The sequence below is a fragment of the Tachysurus fulvidraco genome, chromosome 24, assembly GCF_022655615.1.
Source record: "Tachysurus fulvidraco isolate hzauxx_2018 chromosome 24, HZAU_PFXX_2.0, whole genome shotgun sequence".
In the NCBI taxonomy this organism is placed as follows: Eukaryota; Metazoa; Chordata; class Actinopteri; order Siluriformes; family Bagridae; genus Tachysurus; species Tachysurus fulvidraco.
Genome location: NC_062541.1, coordinates 11469255 through 11482943, shown reverse-complemented (window position 1 = coordinate 11482943; position 13689 = coordinate 11469255). Strand labels below are relative to the sequence as shown.

Sequence of the window (13689 nt, the reverse complement as noted above, 5' to 3'; positions counted from 1 at the left end):
GTGTGTGTGTGTGTGTGAGAGAGAGAGAGAGAGAGAGAGAGAGAGAGAGAGAGAGAGAGAGAGAGAGAATGAAAGGTTTAGCAGTATTTGACAGTTTTGACCTTGAAGTGGCATTTTGCTAGTCATAACAATGGAATCAAACTGCATTTTTAAATTTTTAAATTTAAATGCTAAAAAGCTACGAGGGCTTTTAATTATTAGGCTTACGGCTAGGGTTTGATTTGGTGTAGTATAACATTAATTAGATGCATTTAATTAATGTCTAGAAGGTCCTTACTAAGATAATATGAAACGTGTGTGTGTGTGTGTGTGTGTGTGTGTGTGTGTGTGTGTGTGTGTGTGTGTGTGTGTGTGTGTGAGAGAGAGAGAGAGAGAGAGAGAGAGAGAGAGAGAGAGAGAGAGAGAGAGAGAGAGAGAGAGAGAGAGATGGTGATGGATGGAACATAGCTTTGTGAATTCCTACCCTTTCAGGAAAACCTTTAGTGTGTCTCGGCTGAGTCAAACAGATTAAAATGGACATTACGGTGACGACATTGTGGAAGTGGGGCCCCAGAGCCATATGCTAAACCCCTGTTCTTCCAGTCACAGTAGTATTTTCCTTACAGAGAGTGGCAAAAAGATTGGCTGCTGAAAATGACCCATATTCACAAATACATCAGTCTCTCAGCAGTAGAGAGAAAAAGAGCCATATGGCTTCTCCACTTGGGAGATGCTTTGCCAGTATGTTATTGGTCAGTCATCCCTATGTGAAGCCATTATTACCTCATGCACATAATGCACCAATGGAAGCAAATGATCACTGCCACCATTGGCATGAAATACACTGTAGATAACCTTTATGTGATAATGAGAGATACATTCTGACAACCACATTACCCAGAAAAAATGACAAATAATAACAACATAAAGCAATATAAAGTTGAAAGCAATGAGATAGATACAAAGTGTGCATTCATCTAACCATTAATGTGTATTTATTAAATGTTAAATACATATGTTTGTAAAAAGATCTAACATTAGATATACATCTCATTGTCCCAGCTTATTATTTAGCTGTTCATCATTAATCATATTATTGAGTAACTACAATGAAAAGTAGAGGAGGAAAAAAGCATTTGCAAAACTGAAAAAAGTATATAAAAGCAACATGTCAAGAGTTTAATGAGTTTAAAGAGACCAAATTATTCTCTTCATTAAAAAAATTCAAACTCTAAAACCAATTTCTAGTGACAATGATAAAATCATATCCCACATTATCAAAACCACAACAGGAATTAGAACAACCATGTTACAATGTTATATCATCTATAAGTTAGTAGCTCTTGAATTGTTTTATATATAAAATATCAATTGGTATCTCTTTCAAAACGGTTAGGATTTTGTATAATTTATAACGTGTAATATTGCTGAAAAAGTCACAGATAGTTTGACACCTCCCTCCATTAAACTGAATGAAAACTTTGGTCAGGTCATATTTCCCCAATATTCAGAAAATATGCATTTCTTAGTGAATTAAGGAACTAGAATACATTTTCCAGAGACTAATCCTCTAGTCTCTCCTCAACTCCAGGGTCAACAAGGCAAGGTTTCTTTTTAAACATATTAACTCATGGATTACCATAGCCCAACCATACATTATGTTGTGTATAAAAAAACACAGGTTATTGCACTGTTTTTAAACTAAAATCTATTAAAATGAATGCAAAACCAGCAGAGTGCGAATATGTATGAACAAATATAGAAAGCATGAATAGCCTAAGACCAAGTCAGGAAATGCCAGTGGGCCTGTACTAATCTCTGTGTTTGGAAAGACGGAAAAAGAACAGTCCAGTTAATATTCAGTCCAGTTAATCAAAATGGTACAAATATTTCTGTCTACTGTCATTTTTAGTATTTTTTCTGCTGGGTGGGATATATGGTCCTGTCCATCCTTAGAGTTGTATATTTTTTTGAGACTGTGCCTCAAACATGAGTGTCCAGGATTATGGAAAACAGTGCCAAGCATTAATTATGAATACATTTATGATAACACAGAGGACATTGGGGAAAACATGTTTAATTCATCACTATCTCTGTGTGGATAATTATAGTTTCTAATAATTTAGACCACATAATAGTATATTGTGCTAGGACGAGATGTTTCCTGGTTCCAAGTGGTGCTTGAAAGATTCCAAATTTATCTTCTAAATAACGTGTCTGTAAATACTGTGTCAACATTCACAATGGATGGTGATGATGATAAACCAATATAAACTCAATCAGATTATATAACCAGATTTTAAATTAGTTTAAATGGCAAAGCTCTAAATTTATCTTCACTTTTCTCATTCTACACCCGCTGACATTTACCCGCTGACAAGTCACACAAACATGATCTATTAATCCAAATAAATTTCAGGGTTATGTTATAAAGCATCACGTCCAGAGTTTTTTTAATGCAGCTGCATTATCACAAAAGCTACATGCTGGATTTGGCATAATCACTTCTCATCTGTTTGTCTGGTACACACACAAACACATATTTATATATAGAAAAACATGATTTATATATAGGTTTTAGCACAGTCTGGGTTTCATTTGAAAGCTTGTCTGTATTACGTACATCTGTAAATCTATATTATATGTAGTATCATTTGCATTTCCTGGTAAGTAACTGCTGTTATTGTCTCCCAGTAGTCCAGTTGTATTTGTATATAGAATGTATATAAAAAGGCACATATGTGTTGGGTTATATATGTTTTCTCCTGGGATTAGCATAGACGCTGTGTCACACAACAAAAGCCAAACAGTGTTCATCAGCTGCTGAACAGTCCTATCCCCCTTTATGCCATACCCTCCATATAAGGCTTCCACAGTATCGACCATGCTGATTGGACAGCTTCTGCTCTTCAGGCAAGGCAGTGGGGGTCGTAAGCAATGTGTTCATGCATGAGCTTTAGGCTGTGTGACATGTATGTGTATATGTGAGTGTAGTGATTCACCTTACATCGGATCTCTTGAAATCTAACAAAATATAATATAAATAATATTTTCAACATTGCATTAACGATAAGCTCTGAAATGCTGATGTACACCTGACCTGCTTACAATTCATCACATGCACATGTTCTTCCCATCATCACAAAGCCTAGTGTGTTTGCATTGGCAGACATGGACATGCAGGTGGATAGGATGTTGAGTAATAGTATACTAGGCAAACTAGTATGCAAACATCATTCGTTAAACTGGAATTCAAAACCACATTTCACTACAAGCTTTGCAAGTTGGTATGGAAAACTAGTTTTAAACATGAAGCTATAACCTACCTTTCAGACCTATGCCAACATATTATATGTAAAAATTACATTGTGCAGTGGGATTAATTTTGATTCCTACATTCATTCATAACAGTAGAGTATTACTTGGTCTGGGATGGAGGGTATCTGATATGAATGGATATGAGTGTATGTTACTGTTCCCTGTAAAACAGATGCACGCTGTTCTCAAATGCAAGGAGTTGCTTGTACATATTATCATGTCATGAGCTGAGCACTGGGATGTTTTTTTTATTATTAAATAATCTGTTCCCTTAGTGGTGGCTGGTGAAAGAGCTCCTCCAAGTGGTAATCAGCATCAGCTACAATTATATTAAATGTAATGGTTTATTTATACCCACACTGGGGCATTTATAACACATTTATAGGCACTGCATGTATCTTTTATAAAACAAAAATGCTGGATATTTACAGAAAAGCCTTGTTATACAAATAGACAAAAGAAAATTGAAAAATAAATAAAATTGTATATCAAAACTGTACATACTTATTATTTATACATACTATATATTTATATATACTACATATTTATCTATCTATCTATCTATCTATCTATCTATCTATCTATCTATCTACCTATCTATCTATCTATCTATCTATTGTCTATTATTGGTATTTACATGTGTATTTTTTTTTTTATTCTCATCTTATTTTTATTGTCTGTGTTGTCTCTGTGTACTGGAAGTATATGACACACACTATATATATATATATATATATATATATATATATATATATATATATATATCTATATATATATATATATATATATATATAAAACTCCAGCTAGTTAAGTACTAAGCGCTCTGAACCAGAAATTCAGAAACGCAGTGTTAATATGGGGGTTGGGTGTCAATGGGGAAGCAACAGAACATTTGGCATAGAGTCAAACTGTGCATCATACAGGAGTGTATTTAGCTCTGATTAGCTTTAGGATGGAGTGTAATGATTTAGATCTCCACACTGATAGTGTCATGATGTTGAACACACTTCACTTCTTCACGCTACACCTCACAATGTATTGATTTAGAATTATATACTGCTATCACTACATTTTGTTATAGTTTAATGATTTTAAACTCCACAAAACAGTAAACTGAATTCCTAACACAGTATTTGTGCAAGGAGTCTGAACTGAATATTTTCATTTCGGTTCAGGAAAACTTGTTACCAGTGGGTGGATTTGTACATATAGGGCCAAAAAAAACCATGGTGTTCAGTTGAGCAGATTAGCAGGTGAATTTTACTCAGCTGATATATTTTATCATTAGGGGGTGAACATATGCAAATAAATGCTAGGCTACTATCCCAACAAAACCTGACTATAGCAGTGTTTAGCTTGGTCTTGTGCCTAGCAAACCTAATTGTTATTAAATAGGAAACGAATGATTAGTTATCCACACTAAATAGGTATTTTGATTTGGAATGCATTTTTTTTCTGTTCAACAATAAATCTTACTGTAGCCGTGTGTACAAAGACTGAACTGACGTGTAAATGATGTGAACGGTATGGTACTATTTATGTAAGTGTTAGAGTATTTTTCTCCTGTTAACAAAACATTGCATTGCAAGTGTGTAAGGGTCACTGGACTTTAGCCTTGGACAAAATTTATGCCACAATTACGCTCACCCTATTTTATTTTCTTTTTGGACGATATCACTCTGCATATGTGGGCTCCCTCCTGCTTCCTATCACCTACCATAAACATTTAAGATTGAAGACTGGACACCCCAAATTGCACATAGTTATAAATGTGGGTGTACATGGTGCCCTGTGATGGACTGGCATCCCTTCCACAGTGTATTCATGCCTCGCACCCAGTCTTCCTGGCATAGGCTATGGCTTAACTTCTTCCATGACCATGATAAAGCAGTTACTGAAGATGAATTAATAATGAATAGTTTACCTTAAAGTAATCCATAGTCATACTCATGTTAACACACAGTGCCAGAATGACCTATTTTATAACAAAAAATTATAATAATTTGCACATTTCCAGTGACCCTATTCTTTCATTTGCTTTAGTACAAAACAAACACCAATGTCCTAAATTACTAATGAGAAATATCATGGCTCCACCCTTACCCTGTACTACAATACTGCTTATTAGCTTAAAGGACAGTCCCCCAATCATGAGTTATTAATGTCTTGTAACCCTGTCTGTTCTGCTCTTGTATGCTTGACAGTCCACACCCCTTCCCACTAACCCAATGCTGAAGGCATATGTATTGATAAATAACTAATAGAGGCAGCTTGCAAATGGCAGCTCTGTAATAAACACAGCAGACTACTTAAAGCGCTGCTTAAGATAACATGGGTAGGGTTACTTATACAACCCAAGAGGAATCAAAATATAGCAAGTTCATTTGGGAACTAGCTCAAAAGAACTGTTTTTGGTCAAACTACAGATTATACGTAATCTTAAGAAAACAAAAAAAGTTAATAAACTCAAATACACTCCCATATTTACAACATTAAAATGCTATATGTTTCAACAGAAAATCTAGTTCACTCGATTAATAATGAAATTTCTACTTTACACTAGATTAAGTTTTTTTTTAACTAATTCAAACATAAATGTCAGGGTATTTTTCCTCATCTGTCCTACTGGACGTAACAGTTGGGTCTGAATTTGTAAATATTCAAAATACATTTGCCTGTCAGTTTTTAGACCAGACTTGTGCAGCAAACGACTACACTAGTACATGGTAATAAATTACTTACAGCAATTCATGTTTATTAGCCTTGCTCCCAAAAAGCCCCCATGTGAAAATCAGCACCTGTGGAGATTTTGTCAACCTCAAGAATTACTAATACAATGCATTACTGGATAAAATAGTTTATAGTTTCATCAAATTATTTCTTAAATCGTGTCATTTTTTTGTGTTTATTTTTTGTTTTCTAAAAAATGGGGAAAAAGACAAGAACAAAAAAAAAAAACAAACAGAAACAAAAACTCAAATAATTAACAACAAACAAAACTAAATCCCACCAGAGAGGTTTAACTCAATCAGAAATGCAGCTAAATACTGAAAAACAAAATATTAACAAAGGAGACCTGCATCTAGGGACTAGTCTTTGACATATAGTTTGTATTAAAACAATTAACCAAACAAATCCATTTAATTAAAAAAACAACAACAAAACAAAAGCAAAAAAGAAAAAGAAAAAACAAACACCACACACACACTAACATTGACCAGTTGCAACATACACTATATACTGTACATATTGCCATACGAACATTAGTTTAAAGGTACTATTCTGTAAAATATCTCTCACAAAAAGGTATAAACTAACCCATTTCCACACCAAAACATAAGAATAAAACTTCATAAGGGTATTAATTAATCGAACAAAGCCATTAAACCTGATCATTACGTGCAATGTCTCCCTTGAAAGAGAACAAAACCTTGCTACAGACAAAATTCAAAAATTGAATTCTGCATGACATAGGAGAAAAATGCTTATTTAATAACTTCTGTTCATTTCAATGTGATGTCCTGACTTTTTTTAAGCACAAAGTCCAACTCCAATTAAAATAGATCCCTTCAAGATGACTACATGCTACACTTCACTCCACCCCTCCCTTGCTTTCAGGTAATTTACATCACATTTTCATACATCACACTCTGGGCTGTCTTTTTGAACAAGCCTGAAAGTGGCTTAGGATAAATCAAGAGGAGGAAGTTAGTGCCAGATGATCGATTCTTCTGCATGGATCGGTCGATCCAAGACCCAGAGTGCTGCTAGATAAGGATCAGTGGCTCGATGCTCCGTAGTGGGCTGAAACTGAGGCTGCCCGGAGAGGTAGATGAGGAGCAGGCCGACTCTTGGAGAAGATCTTGGGGAAAGTCACTGGCAGGTTGAGCACAACCAAACTTGCAGAGTTATAGTTCTGTGCGTTACAGAACAATGTTGCTGTGACTATTCCCCTACCAGTTTCCACAGTGGCCCAGTGTCTACAGATAAAGTTGTGGAGACACATCAAAACCGCCCAGACCTCTCCCCTCCCACCACCACGCAGCCACAATGATGAGATTCTCATGTTGGGATAAAAACTTGGAATGGCTATAAATGAATGATCAATAAACCCCTTTTATATAGTATATTATGTATTTATCAAAAGAAAACATTTAGCCTCTACAGTGATATCTATGGTATACAAGAAAAAAAATCAATCTGCAAGATCACACATTTTTCAAAGTTGCTCAACAGACACACGGGGCTAGTCATCATCTTCATCATCGTCACCCTCATCTTCTGCATCTCTCTTCCGCTTCTCCCCCTGAACCCCTGCCTCCTCTTCTAAAGTACAAAATCCACAAGTGTCATATGAGAGCATATATTAAAACCAGTAAAGATTCTAAAAAAAAATCTCTGTGGGGGATTTACACTTACCCTCACCTTCTTCCTCCTCCTGTTCCTCTTCTACATAGTCATCATCATCTTCCTCATCCTGTTACAAGAAAACATAAATCAGTATATATGCAACACTAAAGCATATATACTTCAAATACGTTAAGTGAAATGGTATTCAGCAATATTCAACATTTACATTACCTGAATATCATCTTTCATCAGGTAGGACAGCCCAACCTCTCCACTCTCTGACTCTTCTTCATCCTCCTCTTCCTCGTCCTCATCCTCCTCATAATCACCAACCGGCCCGGCTCCTTCCTCACCATCTTCATCATCATCTGAGCCACCACAGACTTAAACACAGCAGAGGAACTAAATTAACTAGTTGTACTTTATTAGTGAAAGCCTGTTCTGTAACAGAACCTCACATTTTTCAATATTTCAGTAACAGAATAAAGTTGTATGATAATTTCTATATACACACCACTCACCATCACCATCATCCTCGGAGTCAGGAGCCTCATTGTCCTCTGCATCAAAGCCATCCAGGTATGTGACCTGAGGCAGTAGTTCAAAAATGCTCTCCCTGTACTCCTCCAGCGTTGTGATCTCACAATTAAAAAGGTCCAGGCTTTTCAGATTCTTCAGATTTTGCTGAGGGTTACAGTGGAAAGGCCAAAAAAGGTCAACCCTGAATGTGCTCAGAAAGATTGAGGTAACTTGTGGCATCGCAGACATTTAATTTTGCAGTGTGTTGTGAAGTATCATACAAGTCAAGCTGTAAAATGCATTCAGATGACAAATTTTCTCTTGTAAGGTATAAGCCTGGCTTTAGAATGTTATTTAGAATGTTATTTAGATAGATAAAACTATTAGAAATATTAGAACACCAACAACTGCATTAGTAACTTATAGATGTATGACTTAATAAAAAGCTCCAAGACCCAAGTCTCTTACCAATGCTTCCACTGTGCTGAGTTCTTTAATCTTGTTGCCACTCAGGTTCAGGTATGTCAGATTGGGGCATTTCTCTGCAAGTATCTCCAAAGAGCCTGAGATGTTATTGTCACTCAGTTCCAACTGGTTATGGGAGGAAAACAACAAAAAAAAACCCAACAACAACAATAAGCAATTACGTATAAAAAAAAAAAAAACAACAACTAGATTTTCCTGTTTATTCCTATATATGTTTATGGGCATGTAATTACTTTAATTCATGTGCAATGTCTGACTTAATTTGTTTAAGGTTTAAAGTTAAAAGGTTTTTATTTGTCTTGACCTCACACACTTAACACAAATGTTAAGCATATAAACAATTTCCTGATCAATTTGTGACTTATGTTCAAAGCTGTCCTGGTGTAATGACTGACCTTCCTCAGTTTGGGCAGCGATGGCAGCATGGCCAGTGATGTGAGACCAACATTAACCATGCTGAGAAACTCCAGCTCCTTGAAGTCATCTGTGAGCCCCTCGATCTCTCCGTCGCTCGAGCGGCAATTGTCCACAACCAGCTGTGCCACCTGCAGGGACAGTGCGACTGTATATGGGTCTCTGAAACACTGGACATGTTCGGTGCGTTGATCAAATAAACGTTAATATTTATATTCCTAACAGCTGGTTTCAGACCAACTGGGTGAATTAAACAGCAAGAATAGCATCCCAATACATGGAAAAGTCACTTACAAGAAGCAATATATGTCGCAGTAGGTTTGGGAACAAAAGGTCAGGTATCTTCTAATCGATGTTATAAAAGAAATGTTGAACTTAATATCACTCATCACCACACCAATAAGGCTTCTAGTGTGAAGTTGACTTAATTGTATACGAATGATTCCTGGCATGAATCTTCGAATGGCATCTAAAGCAGATACCATTTCAGTCTGAAATGTGACACATTTGTGTTTCAGATGATTTATTTTTGACTGAATCCACCTAGAGTTTTAGCCACATGCACCACCTACAGGTGAACGAGCTGAACTGAGCACCTGTGAAGGTTTCACCAGAAGGCGCTGGAGAGAACACAAGGGCGTTCACAAACTACTTTTACTGGACACACACACACACACACACACACACCGTGTCCCTGTGTATTTATTCACGAAGGTTTATTTGTAAACATGTCAGTCGAAACAAGTGCTAATCCACCATTGCAGTTTAGGCTGAACTATAATACTGCTGAAGCTGGTAGGGAGGGGTGTGTGCGCGAGTGTGTGTTTGTGTGTGTGTGTGTGTGTGTGTGTGTGTGGTGTGTGTGTGGTGTGTGCGCGCGCGCGCACCTCACCATCTGCCACATTCCTTCAAGTACCCAAAAAAGACAGTCGAAAAACTAACAATTTCTCACAAAATAGCCGGTTAATGTCGAATATATACAGATAAAATCTTGTAAACACGTTATATAATCACGCCGTAGTTATTATGGACACGGAAGAAGAAGAACGGCGACAAAATGCCGTTTCTCTCCTCGCACGCGCTGCTTCTTCTTCTACACACACACGCGCGCTCACACTCGCACGGAGGCGCGAGACACACACACACACGCGCGCGCGGGTTTTACCGATTACACAAGACAAGAAAACACGCTCGGTACACCAGTGAACCGACACACGACTGATCTGTGATCAGTGCCGGTTACAGCGTGTTGAACGTTTAGTGTTGAAGACTTGGAGCCCAAGATGTCCGCCTCAGGAGAGCAAACCGCTCTCATGAACAGCATCGATCAGCCGATACCGAAATAAACCGGCGATAAACACACCGTAACAAACCGATTCCATCTGGTGACGTGTTCGGAATAAATATTATAACCGTAACGACGTATTTAAAGTCCAATAACGACTTATCCGATGTTTTTACCTCAAAATAACAGCCGGGTGACGAGATGTCAACACTCACGGATAAATCCGTGACTGAAGGACGACGTTTGATAGCAAACCGTGTTTTATGTTTATTTCTCGGAGTCCTCGTTACTTTAGACGTCAGGACGAAGAGCGAAACGGAGAGTAACGGCTTCACAAGACACCACGGAGTTACTCTCGATAAACACCGACGTAGCGGCGTGTTTAAAAACAGCCTAAAGTCGTAATAATACACATTAAACAACGTGCGTTGTGTTAAATAAGCGCTTACGTCTAAGCTGCATCCTCGTAATCGCCCATGCGGTATGTAAGTGCTGAGCGGCGCGTAGTGAAGTCTTCCAGTCCGCAGGAGACACACACAGGTTTGGGATACAACATCGTTTCAGGGGGAAAATTAAATAATTAAAACTCACCTCGGCTGGAGTTCTGTTCCTCAGCTCTAAACTGATCCTCTTCTTCATCTCCATTCTGTGAGAAGATAACGCAGCGGACGAGAACGTTCGATATACTGGTTCGAAACTCCGAAGCGCGGCCCCACAGCTCGGCTTTCTTCAACGGCTGCTGTTCTCTAACTGATCCTCCATGATACCTCGCAGCCAACCCCCTTTTTGAAACCCCGCCCACTGCGAGGCGCGATTGGACGATTTTGTTTATGAGCGCGTGAGTGGTGCGCCAGCGTGTCACTCAAAAAAAAAAAAAAACCCAGCCTGCTCAACGTATTCGAGCTTTTACGAGGAACGCGATTGGTTGGAATTGCGCGCGCAGTAAATTTAGACCGGTTGGCGTGGATGTCAGTAGAAAAGTGCTTAACCTTCTAAACCCGCCCCCTCTTTGTTTTCATTGGCGCCTGGTCGTGTCACTCAACACACTCATAATAAACATATCTATTAACCATACAGTGATATTTCATTATAATGATTGAACTGGGATTTTAGGAGGTGGTCATAAGATATGTGCACAATATCGTCCCATTATTGTATGTTTTATATATATAAAATTTACACACACACACAGACACACAGACACACACACACAATGTTTTATAATAAAGAAATCAAAACAATTTTTTATTATATTTATATTACTTTAAAATATTTCAATCTAAACAAAAATTGAGTTTGCCCAAAGTTCTCACCAACCTACATGACTTATTTCCTACACCACTCTTGACTAACGATAAAACAACCAATCATGGAGTCTTTAAGGCTCCAGACAATCATGCCATGCCATCTGTCTCTGCAGCATTTGCACTCAGCCATTAGACATAGCAGCTTGCTTAGGTAGGGTATATATTTTATAATGTATAAAAGGGTTTACCAATGAATAAGGACCCACTAAATACATTCTCGAGAATATGTAACCCCCACAAATAACAACAATACAAAAACAACCTAGTAGGATTTAATGGGACTAGAATTTTTTTTTAAATGCACGTTTCTGTGTAATACACAAGGTGACCACTAGGAGTATTTACTGTCTAGTAGTGCAATGATACAGATACCTTACTCTGATTTATCTCGGTTGTGAGAGTAATAATAATCCTAATAATAAAATAAATAATCTTCCCTACTAATTTATTTTGTAACATTTCTTTGTTCAATGTTGATGCAACTCTTAATCTTGTCCCATTATTGTAGTCTAGGCCAAATGCTTAGTAATACAGTATTAAGCTGCTAAAGGAGCCTGACAGACACCAACGAAATATAACTAACTTCACTATTATAAAACAAAAATAAATACAGTAACCTGACTCACAACCAAATAGACAATTAAATCTGGGTGGTGTTTCTGTTGTAGCAAAGAAATTTACAATAGTATGAAGAGGTTTTACTGTTTTTTTTTGTTTTTTTTTTGTTTTGTTTTTTACTGCTTTTAACAAAATATGCTTTTCCAAAGAAAAAAAATGTAAATGCACAATTAAAAAAAAAAAACCTAAAAAAAACCAATAAAAAATATATATCAGAAAGTGTATAAATATTGTATAAACAATGTTATGATGTAATAATGCATAGAGTTGGAAAGCTTTTTTTTTATTTTAAATCTAAAGATGAAAACTTAATATTGCATAAATAATGTTATAATAAATACATAATAATGCATAAAGATGGAAAGCACTTTTTTAAAATCTAGAGACCTGCATTTAGATTTCAGAACCTAATTTTTGGATGTAACAAAAGTTATACTACAGAAGGAAAAAAAATGTTTCATGAGCCAGAAATTGACTTTGACACCATTGATTTAGTTCATACTATTACATTACATTCATAATATGAGGGATCGGGAATTCAGACAGGAAGCAGGAAATAACTGTAGCAGACTGGTGGAAAATGGAACATTGTTTGGATGAAGTGATCCATTTAATATTAACACTGCAACGACAACAAGTAAAGCACCCATACTAATACTTTTTACTGTGGTGAATTCAAGTATTTTAGTAGTAGTACTAGTCTGAATATGCCTGGTGATACTTAATAATGAATTATGTTTTTGAAGTAATGTATTTTTTTTTGCAATTTGGCAAGTCAATAACATCAGTAACACTGTCCAGTGACACTGACAGTTATAAAGACACTGGATAAGCATTTGTTTATAGTGTAATGTTTCATTTGCCAATCCAAAAATATAAAAGTAAGCTTTAAATGTGACAGGTGGTGATATGGACACTAGGAAGAAGCCCACAATGTTAGAACATTAATACCCACTAGATGGCAGAGAGCACAAGGACATGTCCTAACCAGTTGTCCAGTTGTAACTGGATTTACTTACATATCTTTGGCTAACAAACAATGAAGCTGTCACTAGATGGAGCAAAATGCCTTTGGGGAGCTAGTATGTGTGTCTCTTGGGAACAGTAGTCGTATATATGTCATTATAGTCATATATGCCATTTAACTATACAGAATATCAAGAAAATTGGAAGGTTATCTACACTCAACACTTGTGTACTGAATAATAAACATGTCCACTTTCACTTTTGTGGACCTCAGTGGATTAATCACACTGTTGAGTCTTTTTAACTATACTTTAAAATAAATAAATAAATAAAACATTTCACATGACCTGCATTTCTGGTGTATTTCAGTGAGCAGATTTTAAACCACAAATCAATGGATCCTCACAACAATAAATAGTTGGTATGGTGCTTTGTGCTGGAACCCCG

The 13689-nt window shown here is 36.7% G+C and overlaps 1 protein-coding gene across 3 annotated transcripts; it reads right to left on the bottom strand.

Annotated features, from left to right (window-relative positions):
• Positions 1–6188: 6188 nt before the first annotated feature.
• On the bottom strand, positions 6189–11143 carry anp32e (acidic (leucine-rich) nuclear phosphoprotein 32 family, member E). Of its 3 annotated transcripts, none has more exons than XM_047808123.1 (7): positions 10943–11143; positions 9048–9197; positions 8635–8757; positions 8175–8331; positions 7879–8030; positions 7717–7774; positions 6189–7623 (listed from the first exon to the last, which is right to left on the bottom strand). In XM_047808123.1, exons 1-7 carry the CDS (start codon positions 10994–10996, stop codon positions 7544–7546), a joined length of 774 nt encoding a protein of 257 aa, XP_047664079.1. In that variant the 5' UTR covers positions 10997–11143; the 3' UTR covers positions 6189–7543. The 3 variants fall into 3 exon arrangements, with proteins under 3 accessions (XP_047664079.1, XP_027031820.1, XP_047664078.1); XM_027176019.2 differs by having other exon boundaries at positions 8169–8331; positions 10943–11139; XM_047808122.1 differs by having other exon boundaries at positions 7723–7774; positions 8169–8331; positions 10943–11139.
• Between the last annotated feature and the right edge of the window lie 2546 nt (positions 11144–13689).

Excerpts from the sequence above, each read along its gene's own strand:
- anp32e (XM_027176019.2), bottom strand. The coding sequence starts at position 10,996 with ATGGAGATGAAGAAGAGGATCAGTTTAGAGCTGAGGAACAGAACTCCA. Across the intron at positions 7,775-7,878 it reads TGATGAAAGATGATATTCAG|GATGAGGAAGATGATGATGA; the intron begins GTAATGTAAATG and ends TTCTTGTAACAG. Across the intron at positions 7,624-7,716 it reads GGAGGAGGAAGAAGGTGAGG|AAGAGGAGGCAGGGGTTCAG; the intron begins GTAAGTGTAAAT and ends TTTGTACTTTAG.